This window comes from Thunnus albacares, chromosome 19 (genome assembly GCF_914725855.1).
Source record: "Thunnus albacares chromosome 19, fThuAlb1.1, whole genome shotgun sequence".
Classification (NCBI taxonomy): Eukaryota; Metazoa; Chordata; class Actinopteri; order Scombriformes; family Scombridae; genus Thunnus; species Thunnus albacares.
The window spans coordinates 4585487-4613236 of NC_058124.1; the positions used below are offsets into that span (position 1 = coordinate 4585487).

Below are 27750 nucleotides of genomic sequence, written 5' to 3' on the forward strand. Positions count from 1 at the left end.
TATGTAAAGCTTGTGGGTTTAATATGGCAAGTTCCACCACCGGATAGAATCAACATATGGGATTCAATCCAGCTAAGTAAAATATATGCACCACTTAGAGATCAGGACACTACAAAATACACCTCTGATTCATCAACCCCCAAAAAAGTGTTGCTCATACAGCTTCAGATAGACCATGAACACTTTCTCTTCAGCATTAGTAGTAGTACAGCATCAAAAACAGAGGCTGGGCAGCAGCACGCCAGGCTTTCCTTGTTGCATTTGTGAAACACATCCACATAAAGACACGGCCACCGGTAAGACATCTTCAAATAGAGACAATTACACAACATCACTTCCTTGTGGGTACAGTATGTGAATAAAGTCTGGTAATCATACAGGCAGTATGTATGACACACATGGGTTATACTACAATATAGTATATATACAGTAGCAGTGAGTGAATAGCTGTCAACTGTGGACTCTCACTGTGTTTCTCGCTCTCCGTCTTGTGTCTTATTCACAGCTCTGCTTATGTGTTGATGAGTGTGAACAGACTTTTCTCCGTGCAGAGCGGCAGAAGGCGAGTGTGCTGCCGTTTTCTGCACTTGAAACACATTGTGGCTGTGGTGTTGCTTGATGCTTGCGCCCGTGCCCATTCAGTGGGCATATGCTGCTGATGCTATAAGCACGTGCGAGGAGTCTTGCTCTGCAAAAAGCCCTGCTCAAGTTTACGCAAAACTGCCGGCTTTTCCTGACAGATAGTAAGATCTGCAAATGCAGATTTGCAGAATGTTACAAAAGTATTTTTCTTTGTTTTTCTTCTTTACAGTTTAAGCAGTAAAGATGTGTTGTGATAACTCCCATTAAAATTGAGGAAACATCAGTAGCCCCAAAAGAGTTGATAACAGTACTTCACAGAGAAATAACACAACACACATTTTCGGTTGTAAACTGCCACTAGGCACATTTTCAGAGGTTTGGAAATGAAGAGACTTTTAAAAGCAGCCTTGAGCAAAGAACAAAAAGGAAATCTTAGAATTTTTCCCAGTATTATAATGAAGCAGTGTGTATATTGTTGGCAGTGGAACACTATTCTCTAAAGGAATGTCTCAAGATATGGACAGCTCTTCCACATTATCACCTCACACCATATGGACACCTAAAAAAAATGGATCAAATCCCTGGTTGTTGTTACTAGGATCAAAACAGTCTGGTGATGAGGGGTAAAAACTGCACATTTACAATGTAGATATACTGTACAGCCTCAGATTTTAAAACATACAGTAGATCAAAAGCAGAAGTGAGCAAGACAACACAGAGAGTTCCCAGTTTTCTTAAATCCACTGTTTTCTTATTTCATGTGTTCCATTTTGCAGCCAGTTAAATTAAAAAGCTTTCAGCACTGCCGGCTGCTTTAAAACTCCCTCCTACTATTGTCAATGTAAAATAACACACATCACTATAAAACAAAAATCAGCAAGAAATGTAAGGAAATGGTACATATTACAGTTTGACTTATGAGATCTTTTTCTTTAGAGATTTAAATAAATCATACAAAAATAGTAGTGTACAGTTTACAATCTGTCATGGTCCCTTTGATTCTCAGTGTAGTGTCCGTGGTGAGTGTATAACACACACACACTCACTGGTTCATAACTAAGTGATGTCTGACTCTTTTCAGATAGTGCTGAGTGCCAAACAGTCCTAAGCTCGTGGCTTCAGTCCTTCAGGAGTCGGTCCGTCACTCTCCCTCCGTGGTTCAGTTGTTTTGCAAACAGACTGACTCTCCACAGATCATCAGTCTTTCTCCCACAGGTCTCCCTCTATCTCGTTGTCCGTCCCTTCTCTCAGGTTATCGCTGCAGGCCTCCCGGGAGGTAAATAAACAAGTCCCTACGATCCCTCTTTCCCCTCGGAGCTCTCCGGCGGTGCTGGAGGCTCCTCGGCTGTGGGTGACTGGGCCCCTCCTGGACCATCTGCGCACAAACCCAAGAAAGACACAATAAGAAATATGTTGCTATGCTGTTGTTATTTTCAAGTGCAAAAAAAATGTCATTTTATGGGTCCTATTGTATGAAAGAATACCAAAACAGTTTCAAAATCACCAATTGCACCAATTGCTTTAAACATGAAGTGTGTTTCTCAAACATCTTGGACTAATTTGGGGCTATAGTGGGAAAATTCATCATGTCCAGAAGTCTAGGATCATGGGGAAACAAATAAGTGTATGCTTACTTTAGATTGTTTGCACTTTCATACACACAATGTTCCAAATGTAACGGAACATTGTAAGTTAATTGACTTAAAACTATTCAGCAGGCAGAATTGGCTGGTAAACAGTCTTAAGATTTGACAGTGCACAGAGATAGGCTTATAAAGACAAGAGTGAGCAAAGCCAGAATTGTACTTCATTACATTTTGGAGCACACAAGACTAAATTTAGCACACCTGATAGCTACTCTCATGCCAGAGTCGTGATGAATGACTGAGGGATGATTCTGGCTTGCAAGGAGCAATCCTAGTCCAGAGCTGGCCCAAATGCTTATATCTGGAGCTGATTCTCAGACCAAAACAAATCTGAGACTTTGTCATATCTGACAGCCATATATGGACCAGGGCCGGGGCCCGGGGGGCCAATTGTCACAGCCGAATGCACAAACACTCAGCTACCTGGGTAGCTAGTGGTGTCAGGCATGGGTTGGATTTGAATTGGAAGTGAAACATCATCACATTAGAATAGGTTTTTTCTCAGTGTGCCCCATCTTCTTTTCTTTGCCTGAAGGATTTTAACTATTAAAAAAAAATCTGAACATGTAGATGTAGGTCTGGTAAAATTCTTGGCAGGTAACATTTCACTTCAACTTAAGTACTGAGAATCTAGCAGAGTCTAACAACTGACTTTAACTACAATTTTTTTTGTTGTGCCTTTGCCTTATTCTCAGTATTGTAATGATAAAAAGAAAGAAATCGTGGTGCTCTTCACCTTTGAGGGACAGCTCAGCCAGTTTAAGAGGCAGGTCACCAGGGTTTACACCTGCTGGAGAGCCCAGAATGTCAGGCAGGGCATTTCTCCTCCCCGAGCGGCCCGAGGAGGCAAAGTCCAACACCGGCTCTACTTCCGTCATTCCGACCTGACCCTCTGCAATAAAAAGAGGGACAGAGTACAATGTCACATTTTTGGTTGTCCTTGAAAATAGTCCTCTACAGCGAAGAAAAAAAGAGGGTGATTGTCAGTTAGAATGAAGCACACAATATTGTGCTCCATAAATCACACATGTTCAGTTCCGTAACATCTATGCTAACGTGATGGAAACATAAATAATGCATTATTTCACTTTTTTCAATGTAAATCCTCACAGTTCTGAGTGATATTAGCTGAATTAGCTGAATATTAGCTGAATAGCTGTGCAGTTAAAGTAATACTGCTGTTTGCTTGGTTTGTTAGTTAGCTAGCTCTTGCTAACTAGTTTGTTGGAGAGCTGAATAGCAAAAGAAACAGATTCGTAGTAATGCTAAATATTAAAGATCACCTGGATTGGCACCAATTACATGAGGCTGAATCTTTAACTCAACAACAAGGATTTTGTTCTTTTAGCATGCATGGGAAGACCTATGTGTAATAAAGTAACAAACCTGCACGGAAACAGCAAATTAACTCAACATTAATTCCCTGTTAATTCTCAAAGTTATCCATGACACAGGTTAATTAGCATTAGCTGTCCAGTTACAATTTGTGTTTGTCCAAAAGACTAGCTAGGGCTAGCTAATCAATTTATTGGACTATTGCATAGCTAATAGAAAAAGAAGCAGAATTGTAGAAATGTTGTTGAATAATAAAGATGTGTATTTTAGTCTGATGTAACAAAGATTTACATGATTTACATGTATTTCTCGGTCTTATTTTTATAAACTTATTTTTGAAAACTAATGAGAAAACCTCTATATACTAGTACAGTAACTAAATTCCACTCCAAATACATTTTAAATGATGTAGTTAGTCTGTTATTTTTCCCTTAGCAGATATGTACACCGGTATTTTTTTTATGTTTTTTTATGTCATTACTTCTGAAATAATCTATAAATTACACTTTCAGTAATACGGAGCCCAGCTGTGGCCGTTTATCTTGACATATATATCTTTAAAACAACATGCATCTAATCTGTGTAGTGATTTGAGCGTCAAGAGAAAAGATTTATCACTGAAGCAGAGGATGTGTCTGTCTGGTCTCATGGCAACCAGCAGCTGGGGAGTCAGCTCTGGGCTACACTGGTGACAGGCAGAATTACATCCCTTGTCACACACACACACACACACACTCAAATACAGCGAGCCGCTGTTGCTATGGCAACAACACAGAAAAAGCACCACTGGCAGGTAAACATATGACTCCGACCCATTCTCTCACTATCTCACTTTCTCTCCCCGTCTCTCCCTCTTTTGTTGTGTTGCCTCGCTTTAAATAACCATACCATTCTGTGGAGCAAAATCCCATTTCCCATCGCTCTCTTTCAACAAAGGAATGACATGTGAGTTAATGCGTACTTGCAGCTATAAACTCACAGACATACACACAATTTAGATTTCTAGAAAAAGGGCCACAGGTTGGCCATCTGTTAGCCTCAAGCACACTTGCAGCTTAGCCATTGAGCTCATATAAGCCACACTAGTGTATTGTGGCCTATTTTTTTTAATAATTCCGTGAGCATAAACATATTTCCTCCAACACTTTCACATAATCACATGTTAAGTGCTGAGCCTGTGACTCTGCACATAGAGGGAGGAATGACTGTAATGGCAGGGCAATGTAAACACAATGAAATGGCAGCTTCTGCATGGCTTTGATTGATTAAAGGTGACAGATGTAGCATTTTTAAACGTCAGTACATCATTATCAAATTTAATTGTGCTACCCATCATTACCATTACCATTACCATCAATTTTATTCAATTCAAGCCCATTACTTCACTGCCCCTCCCCCAACACAGCATCCTTGGCTTAACTGAACATGATAAACATACAGTAAGATACTAATAATTAATGTAGTCATGATTTATTGATGTCAGAATGCTGCAAATTTGTTGCACATTTAATGTCCTGCCCTGCAGGACACCCTTACAATACTACGACCAGGGCTGTAGCCATGATTATAACAATGAGGAAAAGAGTTCTCCCAACACACCTCCCCACCACTCTCAAATTATTTTAAATGGAAACCAAAAAGAAGTAAGCATATTTTTATAAATTATTATGATTTTCATCTTATTTATTTAGTTAATTTGTTCTAAATGCCATTTCAAAACCAGGAATAAAATGATGGGGGTGTTTAATGTTTTTACAATATTTATTGATGAATTTCCTGTCAAATTTAAATGTATTGTATCAAAAAATACTGGAATCAGCCTATAAAATATCCACTACAGGGCTTTAAAAAAACTGCAAAAAACAAACAAAAGAAACCCAAGTTTGAATAAACATCTGATTCTGAACCTTATCCTAGTCCTACACTATTTGGATTGATGTTGTTTCGTTCATTCGGTGTGCCTCACTTGACTGACAAGCTAACATTACAGTGAGACATCTGCATTTTACATTTTCAGCAAAGAAGCCTTACTATTAGCCACAGTTGTTGTGGTGTCAAATCAAAAATGCTTACAAGCATTACATTACATGCTTACATTACTTCTTCATGCTAGTGACTCCATTTTGCATTAGCTAAAACATCAGCCTAGCAATGGTGGTCTATGGCTGTGTCTGATATCACTCTTTCATTCACGCATTTACTATTGTCTATATACTATAATAGACATTCAATAGTGTACTGTACAATTGAGGTTTCAAGATGTATTTAGCATCAGCTTTAGTCATACATTGGTAATTGTTGCATCTATAAAATGTGGTGCACCGCATAGTGGAATTGTTGCAAAAAGTAGTGAACATACTGTGGACACTACTTTTTTTCCTTTGTGGAATTACTGATAGCACTATATAGTAGATACACACACTCAGATAAAATGTTGATACATTTAGTACACTATAATTCAAACAGATGATTATAGAATATTTAAAAAAAACTGAATAATAGTTCACATTTCAAATAAAAAGTGACTGCATAATCCACCATGAGTGTGATTTAATTGTGGAATGTTAAGTCCACCCATTTTACTTAACTCCCCAAATGAATATAAAGTACAGCTGGCGTGGCCTCAGTGTCCTCAGCGGTAGCTTTGGCTAATTTCAGGTCTTTGGATTGAAGTGGTGTGGTGACCCTGTCTGCTCAGTATTAAACATGGCATTCAGTAGGATTGTACTGTAGGTGTCCATGTGAGCCAGGACATTGTTCCAGTTTTCCTTCTTAGGCCCCACATGTCAAAGCTCCTCTTTGTCTTGGATCAGAGGCTTTAACTGAAAGTCAGACACAATAGGAGTGTAATCACAGCTGAGCAGCAGGTAGGACACTTCTCACAGCTTGTCTCTCTGTCCTGCTTCGGTCTTTCTGACAGGCTTGTCAAACTGAAAAACCTATTGTTAATGAAAAGCTAGGATTTGTCTGTTAATCTGAATAATGAAAACTAGACCTTTACTGATCTATTGACTTTCCGTAATGTCAGGCCTATACTGACCTTTTATTTAATACTACACACTGGCCACAGTCACACATTGCTGATGTGACAGCTTTCTTGTATGAGGTGTGAGGATTTTCCTCAGCAGCTTCAGGGGAAGCTGCCTCAGTCCTCCTTAAGAAGCTGTTTCCCCAGCTATAGAATTGGTTTTAGCATCCAATGATGTTTTAAGTGTAGCATAAAAGTCTTCCCTCTTCGTAATTTTTTAGATAAATATTCACGGGGCATCAGTACAAATCACTGGCTTTCAATGTTTTCAATCCAGAAATATCAGTGTCAATAACAACCTTGGAACACCACCATTAGTCAAGTCCAATCCTAATTAGAACATCTGTTGGGTAACTTTCATTAAGCCATCCGATTATACATTGAACAGGCAGTGACCCGTCATCTGAACAGGTTTAGTTTAGCTGTTAATCCAACAACAGTTTAGATAGGATTATCCTGTCAAGAAAATTGACCTAGATACTGTGATGTCTGCGCTAGCTCAGTCAGACACAGGAACAAGCCGCAGGTATGTTACGCAACAAGGTAGAGTTATAAAAGCCTTTTGATAGAAGAACTGTCAGAAGTCAAGGATTGTTTACTAAGAGGGTGCAAAGATGCTGATTTAAAAAAAAGAAGACAAAAAGACCATCCTTCTTGTTTTCTCTAAAACTGTGAACATGTGACAGCATTGCAATTAAATAAGAGCTTATTAATATTGCAAATTGCTACCTGGGCTATTTCTAAACACAGTGACCTCTATAATTCTGCAACAAATTGTACAGTGTGTACTTGAAACATCATCCATCTTGCAGGGCCACTGTTTAAATAATCATGCAGCTAAAATTATTCGCTCATATCTTGTCAGTTGGACACGTGCAAATGAAAAGAGGCCTTTTTATCCATGTCTTCTCCTGTGCATTTAAGAGAGCAGGTCTGTTGTATCTCTGATCTTAAACAGCCCTCACTGAAAGCATCACATTCAATGTTGATGGGTAATTTTGACCACAACAGCAGAGGGTACTGTCTCTGATCAAACCGCACAATAATCTCAACGGCAGTGAGAGTGGCTCTATTCAGAAGAAGCCTTGGTGGCTTTCGAGAGAGTGCCTTTTATTTTAAATGGAATACATGTCCAAGGACCCTGAGCAACAAGAAAGCTTGTCTCAACAAACATTGCACTGACGGTGAATAGAGGCTTTCAGCACCACGGACAGAGCAAAAGAAAGAAAACGGGTGAAAACAGACAGAGATGCTGGGAGCTCGATAACCTGTCAACCAACACAGACACCTCTTCTGGTGTGAAGAAAATGTCAAAACCAAACTCTATTCAAGAACCTGTCAGGTAAATGTGTAACATTTGTTATTGACAAATCCTACACACCTAGTATAACATGACTGTAGACCTTTCAGAAACAGATTCATTCTTACCCACCAGGACACCAAGACACTTGTATAACATTAAAGATTCAGCTTTTAGAGCTGGTTGGCCACAGTCTGCTGCCACCAAAACAAGCAAAGTAGGGCAGTAGAATTGCATTGAATTCATCTGTGGTTCTTTTTTATATGTAAAAGACCAGTCAAGTGTGCACAATATGTAGGAAGTGTATAGTTTGACATTTTTTGATACTAGTGCCAATACAATGCTTGAAATTTGGCACTGGTATCAAATATATACTATTTTAGTACTTTTCATGGAATATTTTTTAAAAATTCAACAAAACCCTTTTCCTTTAACAAAAGAAGCATGAATCAGACCAGGCATTCCACCAAACATGCACTGAGGTTTGATACCAAGCTGTTGAAAAAATACAATTGTTTTTTTCCTTAACTGCACAAATTAGCAAAGCCATTCAAACAGTCACAGTACCCGCCATAAAAAAATCATTTAAACCTCAGATGTTAAAAAATAATTGGTTCCTAAATAATTGGCCCAAATATAAGGTGACCCTGATGATAAGACGACCCCCCCTTTTCCAACTGCTGGTTTTGGAGAAATACTTTTTGAATATAATACTCACACACTCTCCTACCAGGCTCCGTTTTGTTAAACCTGCAGTAATTTATTTTTGGCCACTTTAAAGCAACACAACAAACACAGGATTGACATATTAGCACCTTATTAAGTTAATATAGCAAACACGTTAGCGAACAGTTTTTTATTACACGTCAAGTAGATGCAGAGCAACATAGCCACATGTCAGTCCACCTGATGAATGTAAGTCCAATATTCATTCTTTTCAGCTCTGTTTTGATCTCTACCAACTCCTGAGAAAAATATCTGGCTCTTTAGCTGCTAAATGCTCTGCTATGTTCATCAACTAGTCGCTAACATTGTCTGTCTACTGTTTGGTGCTGGGAAGCTACTGTAGGCTACAGCTGTTTTTTGCTGTCTGCTATGGCTGGAAACAAGGCTGATATGAATGAACCAAAACAGTTAAGTTGCTGGACGTAAAACCAAAACAATGAGCTGACAGTCACTAAAAAGCTCCGTAGAGCTGAGGGGAACTGTAAAGTTGGGTCATTTTAACAAGCCACACCTTTAATATTACAGATCCATTGTTAATAAAAAATACTGATTAGAGCTTGCTCCTAATAAAGTCACAGTAAAGTCATCTCAGTGGGCGGTGGTTAATTTTGATTTTCACTGATTAGAGCAGCTTTAACATTTTGTTGTTACACAATTTGACACAATTTATCAAAAATACTGGTATTTTGATAGAAAGCACTATTCAGATTACTGGTTTCAAGATTAAAATATATTAACTATAATTAGGAATAATATCAAAACTACAATAAATGGGGTCATTCTTGATATGTGTAAAGAGTTGCATAAGAGAAGCTTTTAAGGATCCACCTGCTGTACAAAAAAGCATGAGCGAGGTTTTTGAAAATGTCATGCTCATTACAGTCAGTGGTTATGTCAAAATAAATGAGACGTGTTCTGCATTTACTGTGTCGGAGTCATGTGTTCTTATCTCCTTGAGTGATTACAGACACTTGGAAAAAAGGTGTTGTTTCGCAATAAACCAGGACAAAGTGCTGAGAAAACCACTCTCTAAATGGCTCAGGAAAATCTTTGCTGTTTGACTCCCAAGTCTCAAAGACATTTTAATAAAGCAGAATACTACAAAATGATTTGAAAATGGAAGCAAAATGCACAATCTAAGACACCCTAAGACACTCATTATCATTGCTGGATTGAATATATATCAGATCGTGACAGCAGAGTAACATATCAAATCAAACCATGATTTCAATGAATTGTCACCCCGCTATGTGAAGGTGTACTTGCGTTTTTATGAATTTGCACTAGGCATAAAACAGTAAAAGAGTTAACAAATATGAAATACTAGCACGACAACTAAACTAGCTAATGGAAACTTTGACATGAAAATATCTGGCACTGACTTTAAAAAAAGCCACATCAGTCAAAGCTTTCTTCTCTTCAAACAAGAGACAATGATAGATATCAGTTCTCTGAGCCAAGCTGCCTGGCCCTGCCTGCTGCCTGAGGCTGACCTCTATTCTGCTTCTCATCAGTCTAGCACTCACAGTGTGACAGCCACAGAGAAGCAGCCGACGTCACCGCTCACACTAGAGCTTCACTATAGCCTTTACATTACGGAAAAGTGCATGTAACATATGAGCTGGCAATGATTAAATTAAACGCGATCACATTCTCTGGTCATTTATGGCATTATTTAGAGAGATGTTAAATTAAACGTTTGCAAGCTGTCACTTTGGATGTTTTTCAGTGAAAAGCAGTAGTTTGGTCCTCATTACACAATCCCATGCTTTTCTCTCTTGCTTCCTCTTAAAGTGTTGCAAAAACTGTTTCTTAGAATTAATAATGAGGAAGTAGGGAGGTTAATATAGGTTGCTTGGGGTGATCAAAAACCAGTTTCTTTTACTATGCAGCCTGTATATGTCCATCCAGTGTAGTCTTCTTGTAGGAACTGTACCCCCCTCCTCCTATAGTCATGGTGTTGTCAGTCAGTAAGACTGTTGTGGTTTAGGTCGAAAAACTGCCTGCCTGCCTGCCTGCCTGCCTGGCAAGGAACTGTAGAAGAAATGATGTTTACACAGCCTGCACAGACACGAGAAGTTTTAGATGAATAAATAATGCCTGGGATTAAGTCCCTCACTATTTTTAGTCCCTCATACCCTGTGATTATTCCCTGTCCTTCTCCCCACTTTTTTCATGGTTATCCTAAAGCTTAACATGCTCTAGCTGCCATGGAAACTGCACCATTGTTATAAAGGCAGCCATATAGTGGAGGAGGGGAGCCAAGGAGGAAGCAGACTATCTTTATACAGCCCTGGTATTGGTTTTTGTCTGCTCGTGGAGGTGTCTTTCGTTATGTTAACATCAGATTTGATGTTAATATGAAGTTTGGGAAAACTGGGATTGTTGCTGCAGGTATCAACAATAAAAATAATACAGAAACACAATAAAACAGTGAGGATTTTGTTATAAAGGAGTGTATAATATAAAAAACTGGTTAAATAGAAAAAGATGGTTGAAAAATGCAGCATTTATAATGAGAAAATGTAATGAAATAAGATATATGCAGTGCAAATGAACGATATACCAGCTGAGAAAGAATGTGAAGAAAGAAAATGGGCTTCACTCATCATATTCACATTACACATCACATAACTGCACAGAAGGTCATATATACAGTACACACAAAGGCTGGAAGGTGAAGCACGACTCTGATATCAGCAGTTGATTTTCAGAAAAAGCTGTTTTTTTTCTTCTCCCAGAGCAGCAGCAGAAAGAAAGAGAGGGAGAGAGAGAAGCAGGGAGGTGAGACTGATCTAATGAGACAGTGTGATCACAGCCTCCCTTTAGATCTCGCAAACATCCCGGGCAGATCTTCCCGTCTTTTCCGCTGATCCGCGCAGCCCTTTTTCTCACTATGGCTGCCTGCTTTCATGTTTCAGAAGCCAGGTCTTGCAGACAAAAACACATGAGCGCAGGCTTTTACTTTGTAGATAATTTGCTTAGGAGGGGGATCATTTGAGAGAGAAATCATCAAGGTCTTGTGCTACAGGTCCGTGCATGTACAGTATCACCCAGATAAGCCTTTCAGTGGGCGAAATGTCTTGAAATAGAAGAATTTTCCAGGAATTTTATCAGATCAGTCAATACCACTCTTAGAATTTGATGGATGGATATTTTCTTCTTCTTACTATTAACAATATTATTACTTTTAGTGTCCTGTGAGGGTCCCCCCAAATAGGAATTCAATTCTGGGGGACACCTGTCCAATTATAGCTTACTGTAAACTAGGTGCAGCAGGTCTGTCATGCTAAAGCTGTGTGCACTGGGCTCTGGTGACAGAGATACTTGCTATTGCAAGAGTTCACTGGGTGACTTCATTTTTTTAGCCTTTTCAAAAGCAAAAACACAATAGCTAACGACAGTATGTTAGCAATGATACCTTTTGTGGGGTTACAGGTTACATTAGAAAAAGCTCCATTCAGGACTAAACCAAGATTGTGTTACGTTTGCCAAACTCATCAGTACACCCTCATTCTCAATTTTTTTCTCTTGTAAAAATGACACATATTGTTTGAAAATACAAACGATAAAGCTCAAATGTAATAGATGCATTGTTTGCCTGGGACATGTAGCTTTAGCATTAGTCATTTAGCATTATGTCATGTATGTAGCTATTAAGTGCGTATAACCTTTTTCGTACAGGGTTTGTGTTTTAGAATGAGTCAACTTAAAATCTAAAAAGTCAGCTGGAGTTTTCAGCAAACTCACAGAGTTAATTAGCTAGCCACCAATAGCAGACAAACTTTTGTATAACTTCTGTGTAACATTGAAGACCCATTGTTTTAAAAATTACTACGAATTTCAAGTGGTAAATCTCCAGCTGTTATCAAGGTAAACTGCATATATGTCATGCTAGGTTGGAAAGCTTGACATGTGTAGCTAGCTTAGCAAAGAGTCAATTCTTGTCTATTTAATCCTTGTTTATTTTTTAATTCTTAAAAGCAATGAAAAAAGACAATCAATATAAATATTATAGCTTTCAACTTCAATCTCCTGAATATTAGTATTCTTTGTCAACACTACAAGGAAGTTACAAGCACTGACAAGCTCATATCATATAGCTATATTGTTTACTAGTACACAGGTCCAAAGAGCACCTCATGTTGCAGCCCTTCAAGTAGCACCTAAAAGCAAACCGCCCTGTCTGTAATTAACTGCATTTAATGTGCAATAACAACAAGCCATTATACAAAATGAGGCCAACAAAGTGGCCTCCACGTTGCCAAATATGAGACAGATTGAGCAGCTTTTCATAAGGGTCAATCACAACAAACGGAGCACCCAGCTATTTACAGCAATTAGCACACTTGACAGAGAGCTGTAAAGAATGGCTGGCAGGCAGCGCTGGCAAAAGCATCAGGGGCAATACGAAGAACAGAACATATCGAGCCAGAACAGACTGTTTTGGTGCATGTACAACTTTTACACTTCCTGTTCTGATTCAACTGTGATTATCAACTGATCCCGATCATACGCAAAGAGCCTTCCTATTTGTTAGAAAGGTCAAACATGAGAGAATCACAGTGTCCTCAACCTACAGAATGTCCTATTTTTGCCTGGTGGTGGCAGCACACGTGACACCACTGTTTCTATTGATGTATCTCTGCTCTCGGTCTTATTAGACTGAGAGAAAGTGGGCATAAAGCCGTTTGCTGACTCCCATCTTAACCAGTTGGGTTTGATCAACAAATGATCAAAGGGTAACTCCATCGATTTTACACATCAAAGCCAGTTTACTTGTCAATTGGAGAACTAATCAGCCTGTGAAAACAGTTGGAGAATGACTTCTTGGGCTCTGCAGCTTTGTTAAGACAAAATAACACTTATCACGTTATCAGGGTTTTCTCAGCTTGATCTTGGACACTACATATTTTTCAGCTTGCATTGTAACTGGGGACGCTGAGTGAGTTGCATTATGGGAAGTATAGGATCCAGCATTGTTGGAGCTTTGCCCATACCAGGAACTAAAGTCAGGATATCGCTGCCTCTGCTGCATCAGTTTTGACCATTCTTATTTAATCTCTCCCTTGCTAATTCCCCAACTTTAAGGAAGTGCAATACAAAATATCTGGAGCACTTTTTTAAATACCAGAGTGATGACATCTATTTAGACTGCACTTTAAGTTTTATATTTTATTTTTCTGGACAGCTGTAACTCAGAGGTAGAGCGGGTCATCCACTAATCAGAAGATCGGCGGTTCGATCCCCTGCTCCTCCAGTCCGCATGTCGAAGTTGCCTTGGGCAAGATACTGAACCCAGAATTGCTCCCGAAGGCTGCGCCATCAGTGTGTGAGTGTATATAAATGAGCACTAGAAACTCCTGATTTGCAGGTTGGCACCTTGCATAGCAGCCTCTGCCATCAGTGTATGAATATGTGTGAAAGGGTGAATGTTGGCATGTAGTGTAAAGCGCTTTGAGTTGTCTGAAGACTAGAAAGGCGCTATATAAATGCAGCCCATTTACTATTATCATAGCTGTGAGATGAGACACAGCTGTAAAACTCATATAGAAAGGGAAGTTCAAATTATGAGTATTTGACTGACACATTCATTAGTGTTTTTGTGTCACTACAAACTGTATTTATTATTTATTAATCAATCAGTTGTCTCTATGTGAAGCACTTCACCTAAATTGATTCCAACCATACAAGCCTGCTTGAAGAGCGTGCAATATCACTATTATTATTAGTTCTAATAGCAGTACTCAAACTTGACAAAAATGTATCTCTGGGGGATGCACTCAATATTTTATATTTATTTTTTTTATATTTATTTGTATTTATTGTAAACTTTTTTCAAATTAAAATCTTGAAATTATTGAAGATCAGTTAGCAAAAGTTTTAATCTAGGGCTGCATAGTGTTGGGTATTGTTTGAAATTTTTTGATACTGATGCCAATATGAAACTTAAGTTTAGGTGCTGATATAAACTCAATTCTCTTTTAGAGACATTACAGACATTCAATGGCAGCTTTTGGGTATGTCATAGTTTCTAATAGTCATCGCTACAGACACAGTTTGGTCAGCACTAAAGAAGCATTGACAGAGAAATAAGTCCCTTTGACTGTAACTAGCAATTATTCTCATTACAAATTAATCTGTCAATCAATAATGCAGTCTAAAAACTGTAAAAATAGTCAAAAAAATGACCATACTTTCCCACTACTTGAGTTGACATGTTCAAACAGTGTAATTAAAACAAAGCAAATCCTCACATTTGAGGGGCTGGAATCAGTGAATGTCACTCGATTGACTAATCAATTCATCACCTGATTGTTTCAGCACTTGTTCAGTGGAAAACTAGTAGTGTCAGCTTTCAGAATCCATATATCACTTGTACCCTAGTAGCAGCAGTGATGCGAGAGAATAAATCTATTGTATTTGTTACACACGCGTTGGATTCATTTGTGACACCGTGAGGACAGTGTGTGCTGCCGTCACATCAATATTTCAGCACAAAGCCTGTTGTTTTGAAGAGTGTAACCGAGGCCGTCCTCCACCCCAGGCGCTCTCTGAACTAGACCATCGTGTCAACAGCGATGCAGCCTGCACGTGCTGCTCCTGCACGCTGGCTAGCACCCATGGGCCTGTGGCACTCTCTGACAACCACCATGGCAAAAGGGGCATCGGCACACACACACACAGACTTTGCTGTAAAGCGAACACACACACTGCCACCCAGCATCAGCAGACGTGTCATGCTCTTGTGTTGTATTTGTGATTAAAGCTGCACTAAGCAATGAAGATAAAAGAGGAACTGCAACAGAGGAGACTTTCATCTCCACCATTCATCCATCCCTACTGCCATTTTTTAACACATATCTAAATTTAAAAGAGTGGGACCAATATTCTTTTCCCAGCCACTTCCTCCAGCTTCTCCAGGGAAATCCCAAAATGTTATGGACACCCACCAGCATATTCTGGGTCTGCCCTTACAGTTGCCCTGGAATACCTCTACAGGTATCCAGGAGGTATCCTGATGAGATGCCAAATCTACCTTAATTGGCAAAAAAAAAGCCAGAAAGAAGGAGGAAGAAGGAAACTTGTGATGTCGCCCAATAAAATTCCAGCATCATGTTTGGTCTCTTCTCCATCCTCAGAAAGAGATGAATCAAAATTGAAAGATGACAGACAAATTGTTCAGATCAATTTGGTCCATAAAATGTAAGAAAAATGCCAGAACAATTTTTTAATGCCCAAGATGAAGGTATCAGATTGCTGTTGTCCCACCAACACCTTGAGACTGCAGATTATTATCACATAAGACAAACATAAGTAGCAAATCTTCACAATTTAGAAGCTGCAACCAGAGATTATGATGTTGATGGATGTCGTGGTTATATGTCATGCGTCTTAGCCAGTAGGTTACTGGGGCGCGCCAGCATTTTTGTTTTCAAGAAATTACCTAAATTATGACTCAATTATCAAAATAGTTGCAGTTTATTTGCCTGTTGATTGACTTATCAGTTAATTGACAATTTTCAGACGTAATCGTGTAACCATCATGCAGAGTTGCCTACCAGTGCTTCTTTAAAGGGGACATATCATGCACATTTCCAGGTCTACTTTCTATTCTGGGGCTCTACTGGAATATTTTTGCATGATTTACAGTTCAAAACTCCTAATTTAACTCATACTGACCCTTTATGCAGCCCCTCAGTTCAGCCTCTGTCTCAAACAGGCCGTTTTAGCTCCTGTCTCTTTATTACCGCGTACAGACCAAACTGGCAATGCGGCACCACCACGCAGGGTTCTGTGGAGGTGTGGACGTGTCACTATATGGCCCGTTTGTGAGATGTATCTAATCATAGTACAAGTAGAAATACTAACCAGAAATTACAACTTGCAGCCCAATAAAACACCAAGCAAGTGCACACACAGTGATTTACGTCTTTGTACTCCCTCACTGATTGGCCAACATGGCGCCTTGTCGGATCACATCATGTTGCGTTCCGGCAAAAGTTGAGCCTGGGTCAACTTTTTTTGCCAGACCACTGCTGCAATTTTTTGCTGAGCCCGATGCAATCCCCACCCTTGCGGTGTAAACGCACTTCCCCCTTTCAAATGAATTGGAGAGCTGCCATTTTTCACACATTGCAGAATTTGGTCTGAATGTGGCCTAAGGCCCCCTCATGAGGAGCCCACTCTGTTCTAATTGGACAGCTCCTGGAAGCTACCCCTCAGCAGACATCCGGCGGCTCAGGAGGCAACATGAACAAACTATAGTAGTAGGATTTCACTTCTTTTTCTCATTCTTTACTTGAAATGGAAACTTCTCAAAAACGTCCATACATGTTCAAGCCAAAATCCAATCTGAAATATGCAAGCGGACAACGCAAACAATACATGGAACAACCTTAGCAACAAAGGTGATGGAACAGACGGCAGTTTGTTGGCATGCATAAACAATCTGATGTCATCATGAGGAGTAAGTAGAGGTAATATTGCAAATGTAGCATTCTGAGCAGGTTGAGGCCCAGGCTTTTGACTTTCAGGGAGCATTTTTACATACCTCATCTTTTGGACCTTTTGGACCTGAACTATATTTAAAATAGACATTCAACATCATAACAGTATAAAAATCACAAAAAGCATGATACCTCCCCTTTTAAAGTGGCGTTAGCTTGAAAGGGGAGCTGCAAACATTCAGACATATCAAAGTTGCTTATTTACCCAGCAGACACAGAGTAATATTAGTGTTCATTTAGACTCTAGTTTCTGGCCACCTGATGAACTTAAATCTCATATCCATTCAATTTTTGTCTCTTTTTCGTTTCCATGGACTACTGAGAAAAATATCTGGCTCTTTAGCTGCTAAATGCTTCACTATGTTCACCAGTCAGTCACTAACTTTGTCTGACTGCTCTTTGGTGCTCAGCAGGTTGCATACAGTAGGTTTATCAGGGCTTAAAACAGCTGCCTGCTGCAGCTGGAAACAGTTGGTAAGAGCAGAGTTTGTTGGCAGGAAAACCAAAATAATGATATATAAGAGGCTAAAAAGCTCCGCAGAGCTGAGGGGAGCTGGATGGTCCTCTGTGGGTTGTCACTAAAGTGTCAGGCTTCACATTATAACTTATCATTTGATCCTTTGTTAAAATAAAAAATGTTCCCAAAAATTTTGTTGCAGTATACAGTATTTGCGTCTGTAAGGCCTCAAAGCCCTTCTCTAGTCATCCTAGACTTTGGGTACAGTTCACTACAGTTCATCTGAGGACTGATCATTTTGATTTCTGGATGATAACACTTTATTATTTCCAAACATTTCCCTCTTGTTGCCATTTGAAGATGCAAATGTGCCAAGTTGCCAGGTGCAGCTTTAGAGGGGCATCCTTAGTGAAAGCCATGGTTGATGGTCCCCATTGAAATGCAATTCAAACAGCAATTGCACCTCTCACCCTCTTATAGCCTCTCCATTTGCCCATCAACAGAATGAGCTCTTTAGATGGTTGATGTCTGCCAAACCGTTCTGAGATGCCGTGCCTGTTTCTAGGGCAGACGGAATTCCACGCAGTAATTACGGGGGAAAACGAAGCAGCTGATTCTATTGTGTGGTCTGATACACTGAAAAGGTCACTGATCTGTGGACTGAATGGATGCCTTGGGAATTACAATAAACCCTTTGTCTCCACAAAGGAACCATCCCATCTCACCTACTGTTCCCTTCCCATCTAATCAGTATGGAAAGGCTGGCAGCAGGAGAGATGACATTGACGAACCACAGTCCTTTCCCATAGAGCCAGGCAGAACCGGGCAGAGGCATGCTGGGGGAAGTCTATTGAGTTATGCTGCCACCCCCCTGCCTCTCATCAGGCTGGACTGCTGGGAAAATGGGCACGCAGAGGTTCAGGTCAGAACAGTATAACACAGCTTCTTAGAGGAAGCAGGTCCCCTCTGTTCCTATTATCATCCTCCGTCCTCTACATCTCTGCAAAACATGTCCAGCATCTTATATGTCCTACAAACCCAAGTGGGAAAGAATTGACTGACACGTTTTAATGGCAGAAAGATAAAAGTAGCGGTGGCCAAATGGCAGCCAGTCATAGGTCACAGTAAAGGGCAATGGGTTTTACAGAAGCACCGGCTCAGACTAGACTCTTTTAGGTCACTGGTCAATACAGAGGAATAATGAATGAATAGCATTTAGCTTGGGAAATTACTGTTTCCATCCTCAAAGTGACGAAGCCCACAATCAATGAGAATTGAATTTTGGCGCCGGGTGGTAAAATTGTAAGTGACGGGTGACACAAACCTGTCGTTTATCTTGCTGCAGAGAGACAGATTTCAAAAGTGAGGAAACTCTTCTGTTCCTCAATAGCAATTTATGGTGGAAAGCAGGTGCAGAGACAGGGTTGATAAAAACTACTCAAAAGAAGACTTTTCATCTCCAAAACTTTGCAAGGATCAGCAGGGCTGGGTATCTTTTGAAATTTTTGTACCATACCTTCCAATATTAAAACAATACTTTTTTCAATACCTTATTATGAGGAATATGATCCAAACTTTTAAAATGTTAATGGTTATCTAAACACAAGCAGCCATGCAAGAACTTTGCCTAAATAAAACACAGTATTACAGCGGCAAAATTATCATTTAAATTAAATCAAAGCGTTAGTAAACGAGAGAATGACTCTGACCAGATTCCATGCCAATTTCCTGAACTTGACAGTTATGATTCTTGATACTAGGGACGCAGTTTGGTTGGTGCCAAAACAGTATTGAGATTAAAATCCCAGCCCTAATGATGCGAGACAGGTGTTACTGATTGGGAGTAGTTGGGTTAAAACTAACCAGCTGATGAATTTTCACAAAGCCCATGGTGAAGTCTTCAAATGGTTTTGTCTGTCTAAAGGTGTGTTAAGACTGAACGTAAAGAAAATTCTAAAGGTGGCTGAGTTGAATATCAAATCTATGCAAAGACACAAGTAGGCACGAACAGATGCAAAATCGCCCTGAAGGGCGCAAATTTAGGCGAAGCCACGTCTGCACAAGTTGACAATATTTTTACTTGAGCCAAAAATTTGCACCAGTCACCCAAACGTTTGGCTTGATAAATGACTTACATGATTAATCAATTATAAAATGTGTTGCTGATTAATTTTCCAATATTCAACTAATTAACTTTTGATATGCAAATTTTGGTAGTTCTATTGGAATAGCAACACAAAAAATCTGTATCATATGTACTCCATATTGGTCTAAACCTACTTGAAATTACAGTAGGTTAATCTCTGTCTTGGCTCTTCATTGAGGGAAGTGATAGATAGATAGATAGGGGATGAAGATAAGCTGCTCAGTAATGTTGAGGCCACTGGAGATTAAGCAGATTGTATAGGTAAAGCAGTTACCTGTTCACTGATTACGGTTGCAGCCTTTGTTCCCTTGTAAAAGATAAAGATAAGGCTGAGTGGGGCTGCTCAGGAGGTTAGTGATAAAGGACTGAGCAGCCAGCCACGTTTGGCACCTCTGAGACTCCAGAATCAGACCGGGAGGTTGGAGGGCACGTGGTGCGATGTCATCATTTGTCTGCCATCATCTATGTTAACACATAGTGACATGAAGCCTGACTTCCAAGAAAGAGCAGGATGTGGAAGGAGAACAGATGATAGGAAGTCAGATGATTCACCCAGCGGTGACAAAACAGAGCGGGCTGCCTGCGATGACGGTGTGAGCAAAGTACCTTCACTTCCCATGACAAAATATTAATATTAATAATGAGAGAGTTTAAACATGACTAGAACTGACTGTATTCCCACGACTGTGATGCTGCTGTTCCCTCCTGCGCCATAAATATAGTTACACAGACACATTTTAAAGCTTTTCACTCTTTAGCTTAAATCTATACTGTCGTTTGCCAACCTCTGACCTATTTGGGTCACTGTTGATCTCAAATACGTATACTGCGCATTATATTCATATTATACTATACATTTTAAGGCTGTAACATTCAATATGTTTATGTTAACAATGGATCAAATGACTGTGTAATGTGAAAGGTGCCCTTTACTACCTGACTGTGTAGTTCCCCTCAGCTCTACAGAGCATTTTAGTATCTTTTTACTCTTTGTTTCGGTTTCTCTGCCTACAGAATTTATGATTTGGTTCAGTCAACACTCATTAATCTTGTTAGCAACTGTGGCAGGCAGCTGTTTGTAGCAAAACAGCTCTGATAAACTACATGTCCAGCACCAAACGGCAGATAAGTTAGCAGCTAGCCGGTGAGCATAGTGTAGCATTTAGCAGCTAAAGGTTTTTCTCAGAGGTTGGTGATAATGTAAACAGGGCTAAAAGGAAAAGTGAATATTATATTTGACATGTGGCCAAAAACACTAATGTTACCAATCTGCTGAATGTGTAAATAGGTAAATAACTGTTTGCTAACACGATGGACGTAACATGTTTTCAGCTTGTTTTTCTGCCCCAATGGAGCCAAAAAATCCATTAATGCAGCTTTAAAGTAATAAACATTACATTTATATAACCGTAACCTTTATTACTGTATGTAATGTAACACATTAGTGACTGAAATGGCCAGTTAATTAACCCATTTTCCACATGTTTAATAATCTTGTCTCACCGTTTTTTGTTGGAATAAACAGAAGAACTTGGTAATGAGTAGGAAGCCAACCCAAGACACTCAAATATTAGCAACACAAAGAGAAAAGGAAAATCTAAGAAAAAAAGAAGTCCTTGTGCTGCCCACACTGTCTGACTGACAGCTGGTGATCACTGGGCTGCTGAGCCAGAACACCACAGCAGCCAGCCACTGAACCAAGGCTGCTGAGTAATTTTTAAAAAATGACCTCACGGATGTGTAATTAACATGAGACGGAGTCATAAAATTAAAGGAAGCGCCTTGAAGCTAAATAAAAAATATGGAGGAGCTGCTGGTAGACCCAGGCTTCATTTTCCCTTCTTGACATTGTGTATCACATTAAAAATGTGCTAAACAGAACATTCACAAAGACGAGGACTGTAGCAACTACATGGAGACACACTAATACTGCTTTAAATCTTTGTCTTCACATTGACCAAAACATAAAGACTGAGGCTTGTTCAAGGGCCTGTGCACACACCTGGAACCGCACTTGTGTGGATGTGAAAAATTCTTTTCTAAGGTCACAAAGGGGTAAAACACACACATGCAGTTTAGCGGAGTTTAATATCAGGAACTGCTCAAAGGATATATGGATTTGCTTGCAAGGGTCATAAGATATTGATATTACATCCATTTTTAGATTTTAAAGGTCTCACATGATGGTTGGAAATTTAGTCTATTTTTGAATGCAAGGTGATGTGCAAGGTGGCACGAAAAACTGTCCAGTGGCTCCAAGTTTTGGCCTTGAAAAACTGAACCAACAGCCTGGTATGCTTGTTCTGAGAATGCATGAGCCTGATTCTTAGTTTTAACCTTTCAAATGTTAGTGTCCTTTATAAATTCAGACTACTACTTCAGTTTACCATATCATTTTCATCATCTGAAGGTCACAGTTATGCACCTTTCAATACAACACAAAGCAGATAATCCATCCATACAGCTCTCTGCTGGGAGCCTGTGGCATTTTAATGTGAACAGCTGATACACACAATGGTGTGAGCCCATATGGAGGTGACAGGTAGGCTGATGGAGTTGACTGGAGGCTACTGTTGGCATATGTAAATGTTAACAAGCCTGCAGCTATTGCCAGATTTGACTGGTGTTTGTAGATAAGTTTTATCACATGAGAATTTGTTGATACAGCTCCTGTTTGGATTTTCTTATCAGTTTCTGTGCAGATAATGGCTCCAGCACGGATCATTGATTCTTTCCCTGCACGCCTATAATTTTATTGTAAGCAGCGTCTTCTTCTCCAGCGGTCATTCCTCTGCTCGTGTTGTGTAGGTTGGATGGTCGATGTGTTAGCGCACAGCAGCAGAAGCCACTCTCATGTCCTACCTGTGGAGCAGAACAGGTGACAGTGTATGTGCGCAACGACGGACACTCACCAACTGATTCAGCGCGCTTTGCCAAGGAAAAAAAAAGGAAGTCCGAAGTTGGAACTAGCCGCCAGCCACCATCTTCAGCAGGGACGAAGAGGAGAAAGTGCGGAGTGTCAGGGAGTCCGTCCGGTGCGACACATTACACGGCGTCATTACAGGTGACACGGCTGGAGCCGCGGCACAGTGGACTGAAGAGCGCTGAACCCACTTCACTGTGCGCTCATTCTCAGGCAGCAGCAACAGGGAGGAGCGTCAAGGTGTACGCAGTAAGGCCGGAGGAAACAGGAAACCTGTGGAACTGGCCTTTAAAGTAAAAGCAAAACAGCTGTCTGAAAAAAACAAAGGGAACGAAAACAGCTTTCATCATTTCCATGTAGGGTAATGGAATATTGCAGAAAAAGCAAATGTTATAATACATATCAAAGCAAAATATGAATATATCAAAATGTAAATGGAGTAGCTATAATACCAACAACAGCTATACAAACTGAATCAAATGGGCTACATGTGAGCGACCTACAGAATATATGGATTTCAGAAGAAATTAGCTTGATAAAGTTCAATATAATATGAAAAAAATGAGATCATGTCACTGGTGGCTTTTCTGTCTGACCTGAAGCTCTCAACGTGTAGTAACAACAATATTAAAGCTTAACAGCTAAAATAGAACATTTAGTTTACCTAGAAATACCATTCATCATGATACATGTAATGTGTTAAATAATGACATTTGACCTATTCCTTAGTTTCACTTATTCAGTTACTCAAAATAGACAACTTACTGTAGCATAGAGTGTGGTACATTTTGTATTATTATATGTAGTAATAGTAGTAGTAGTAGTTGAAGTTTTAGGCCTATAGTAGTGGTGGTAGCAGTAGCACCAGTAGTAGTAATGGTAATAGTAATAGTAGTAGTAGTAGTTGTTGTAGCCTAATTGTAGAAGTGCTTGAAGTATTTCAATGTTTTGAGTATTTGGTTTTATATTGAAGCGACAGTAGTACCGCTTCCTGTGTAATTCTCGCGAGCTCTTGCTGTTTTGTCTTGCCGCTGCTGCTCAAAGGTTTGTACCATTGTCTTTTCGGTAAGGGGTGCACCTTATCTACACATTCAAATATTTAGAAATGGAATCGCCTGTTTACCTGGCATTTGATCCAATCACTCACTAATTTGTCTGCGGTCTTAACCTGTACATACACTAATCTAATGCTCATTAGAGGGATAATAAAGCCGAGGAACGTGTATTGTAGATGCTACTGCCTTAAAATAGAAACATTGGTCCAGTAATAGCAGCAGAGCGAAAAATCAACTATGTTTCCAACAGAGAAATGGCTATTTTAGTCATCAGGTTCTCACAGTCTCACTCTTTTCTTTTATTTATCTTATTTGCTATCAGCTAATTAGAAACATATGAGAACAACTAACAGAGGCTACTAAGCCTGTGAAAATGCGTCACAATGAACTCACTGCCACCAACAGGCTGAAAAGCCACAGGAACATAACAGGGAACACACTGTGCTGATAAAACGACTCATAACTATAAACACGTTAAGATTATTATAAAAATATCAAATCTAAAGAAGAGAATAATCATTACTTTAAACAGAATCAATCCCGTGAGAAATATCTGGACATTGGCATAACATTGTAATGGAGCTGTTATCGGATTACCATCAAACTCATTAGACTGCTCATTAACCCGTGCATTAATGAGAGCTATGAGTAAGCCCCTTGTAACTTAAACTGAGATAAATAGCGATGTGGAGAAGCAGCTTTATCTTTGCACTGAAACGGATTATACACAGGTGAACACCTTCACTGTATTTCTGAAGGTCAGACACAAACAAACAGATGGAGGATGGCCCCCCTGTTGCTTTAAACTCACCGTCTGACCTTCATCATCACACGCCTGTTTATTCACTGTCTGCCACTTCTTAGTGAAACAAAATCATTATTATTCCTATTTTGCCCCTATTTAACCGGCTGTTACAGTGACTTTGCAATGGCCTTATTTTACTTGTGGGCTATTAGGGCTTTTGCTAATCATTTCCCTTCAGTAGAAAAATATGAATACATGTTCAAATGCATTATACATATTACTTATGGCTCTCACTGTTTTCTTAACAATATAAAGCTAGTCTAAAAAACATGTTTATGCAAGAAGAGATGGACTCCTCCACCTAACATATTGTGCCTTTTTTATTGCAGCTGACCGTCATTCTGATTTACGTCAATGGGTTAAAATGTAACACACAGGCTACCTCGTTCAGTCAATTTTAATCTTTCTCTCTGCTACTCAGAGATAATGAGGTCCAGATTTTCAAACAACATTTCGTTAAAATAAACCTTGCTACTGCAATGAGGTTGTGCATTTAATGGCTTAGTTGCACAACTCACAGACAAGTTTACTGGGGACTTTGAACAGAACAGGGTTTAGCAAAAGTCAGGCAATTAGAACAAGCGACCCAGACCAAATCTAGAGGAGCATAAACAGGCGGGCAAGAGTCCAAAAAGGAAGCAAGGTTAAAAAAACAAAGCAAGCAGGATACAACAGGCTGCGACAGGTGTGACCTAACAGATGATATGGTGGAGTATTATGGTTATGGGCAGGTTTTGAGCGCAGGTGTTCAAGTGGGTGATGAGGAATAGTAAGAAATACAATGGAGACCACTGCTGGACAGGGAGGGGATGGCAGGCTCTGAAATCTCAGGAGAGATCACTGACTGGCAAACTGACAACAGAACAGATGCCAAAAAAATTATGGTTTTATTTAGCTGTCACCGTGATAGTCCAACCAAACTGAACAATGTCCGTTTTGACAAGAAAAGACTTCCTTCTGTATTTATTAAATAGTTAGAACTTTTAGCACTGCTGATGAACATGTATGTTTGCAATATGTATATACAGTATGTTCATCAAAATATGAATATTTATTACCAACACAAGCGCTACAACTGGAAACATGACTATATATCCTTGTACTAAATTCCCTGGTACAGAATACAGAGTCATGCACAAACCTCATTGGCTGATGATGTGGTTATTAAAGGATATAAAGTTTCAGTATATGCTTATGAAAAAGAATAACAACAACACATCTCCAGAGGGGAGAAAAGACCGTCCCTATCCCCTCCATGAAAACATTTCAGGTGGTAATTACAGGTCTATGATAAAGGGATGGTCTCGTTTTTGCGCATTAACATCCAATTGGTCAAACTTTTAGAGTGAAGACTCAGTGAGCCAATCACAGTCTGGGTGTGATTGCAGACGCTCGTCATCGTGTTGTTGACAGGCACGCCCTGCATGAAGTCAACTCACGGATGTAAAATACCGAAATTCACCCGAACAATGTCGGAAGTAGAGAAGAATTCCCATTAAAATAAAACAGCGTTAACACAGACGGTGCCAACAGCATCTAAGTATATTACTCCGTGGGTTCATTGCCTCCCATATAGATATATTCCCCCCAAAACTCAAATATACAAACTGAGATGATATTATATGTCGTTAGTTTGTATGATAAATAAACAGTCACGTGCACATGCGGCGTAAAGCTTTTATTTTGAGCGAACTACACGGATCTCCGTCGGTTATTTTAAGTGACGTGACGGCGCCATTTTGTTTTACTTTCTTCCTGAACTTTTCAAACTTCTACGACTTCCATCGGAATTGTGAATTAAATCAACATGGGTGCTTGTTTGGCCGTGAGTTCGCTGGCCAGCTGTGTGAGTAAACATTTACCGGTTGTAATGTTGCTTCATGAAGTACGTAGACTTAATATTTCAAACAATTTCTCGACCAGTGTAACTTGCTAGGTTAGGTGTTGATTAGCCAAGACGGCGTTAACTTGCGTGTTTTGGTATCGACATAACGTCATGTGAAACTAGCGATAAAAATCACATATTTTACTGCGTAAACGTTTGTACATGTCTCATATGGCATATTAGTCACTGTTAAATTCTGCATAACACGCTACGTCCTATAAACCTGTTAACATATGAACATATTAACGTTAAGTTACATGAATGTGTAACGTTACAGTTTGATAGCGTTAACGTTCTCCCCTCGCGGAGAGGTGTGAAAATAAACGGCCCATCAACGTTTTAAGTTAGCAAAGTGGTGCCGTCTTAAAGTTTAATCAAACCAGACCGACTTGTAAAACATATTTAGCTAAATGACGTTTTATGAGGCGATACAATTTTCGGATATGCAAGGCGACAGCGAATTTCCAGATTTCTGAATGGAGTTTGGCGTGAGAGCAGGGACGTACTTGTGCTGTCTTTTGACTTTATTTAGTTGTCTTATAAGGTATTTCGTCTATTGACGTTTAAGAATTACCCTATAAGCAAAATGTAACACCATGACCGGTTAAATCTGTAAGCTGTTCTCCAAAAAGACACTATTTCCGGGTTTTGCTCATGGATCCTACGCATTCCTGTTGGAGTTGGGTGTCGCTGTTTACTTGTTACGGCCATTATAATCATTCTTTCTTTGATCTCTTTGTTGTGCATTTACTCCCATCGGACTTTTACAACATAGAATCGTAGTGTGTGTATATATATATGAGATTTTGACACTGCTACAAAACATATCCAAAATGTAAAACCCACTAAAAAGGATACAATTTCTAACACACTGAATACTTTTCAGATTACAGTAAGATCACTGAAAAAATGGAGGAAAGCTGTAAATCTTCCTCAAGTAGGCAGTTCTCAAAAACTCTTTGAGTGTTTGTGTGAGAAGGACACTAGTGATGGAGGTCACCAGCTGACTCTCTTCATACAACTATGTCCCGAGTGTGCAGACAGTCTCAAATAACATCTGGGCTAGTGTTTGCCAGAGGGCATGTGTGAGAGTCAGAAACAAAGTGGAAGATGTTTCTGTGATCTGATGAAACCAAAACTGAGCTTTCTTTCCATCATGCTAAACACTTGAGCTAAACACAGCAGCAGAAAAGCACAAGTGAAAGCCCGACCTGGCAGAGTCACGCCCTGAGGGTGTTTCTGTGCAGCAGGCCTCTGGAAGGCTGGTAAGGGCAGTACTGCAAAATACTGAGAAATCCTTAAGAAAATATGACTACAGTCTGTAAGAGAGCTGTGGACTTTACAGAAGATTG

At 39.6% G+C, this 27750-nt stretch overlaps 2 protein-coding genes across 4 annotated transcripts in view; one reads left to right on the forward strand and one right to left on the reverse strand.

Moving 5' to 3' along the window:
- Positions 1-23175, reverse strand: pkib (protein kinase (cAMP-dependent, catalytic) inhibitor beta). 2 transcript variants are annotated; one of them, XM_044335440.1, is made up of 3 exons: positions 22643-23175; positions 2965-3120; positions 1-1957 (listed from the first exon to the last, which is right to left on the reverse strand). In XM_044335440.1, the coding sequence occupies exons 2-3, from the start codon at positions 3104-3106 to the stop codon at positions 1875-1877; spliced, it is 225 nt and encodes a 74-aa protein (XP_044191375.1). In that variant the 5' UTR covers positions 3107-3120; positions 22643-23175; the 3' UTR covers positions 1-1874. The 2 variants fall into 2 exon arrangements, with proteins under 2 accessions (XP_044191375.1, XP_044191377.1); XM_044335442.1 differs by lacking the exon at positions 22643-23175 and adding an exon at positions 20005-20228.
- Positions 18234-27750, forward strand: part of serinc2 (serine incorporator 2) — a 15318-nt gene continuing 5801 nt past the window's right edge. The window contains exon 1 of one of the 2 annotated variants that reach the window (XM_044335438.1): positions 18234-18506. In XM_044335438.1, the coding sequence (XP_044191373.1) occupies positions 18249-18506 (258 nt within the window). In that variant the 5' untranslated portion in view covers positions 18234-18248. Of the gene's footprint in view, positions 18507-26231; positions 26360-27750 lie in introns of those variants that run through there. The other variant, XM_044335439.1, reaches the window with a different exon arrangement.

What these genes read in the sequence shown, in the direction of transcription:
- pkib (XM_044335440.1), bottom strand. Translation starts at nt 3,106, where the DNA reads ATGACGGAAGTAGAGCCGGTGTTGGACTTTGCCTCCTCGGGCCGCTCG. An exon ending in GGCTGAGCTGTCCCTCAAAG is followed by an intron (nt 1,958 to 2,964) that starts GTGAAGAGCACC and finishes GTTTGTGCGCAG; the next exon opens with ATGGTCCAGGAGGGGCCCAG.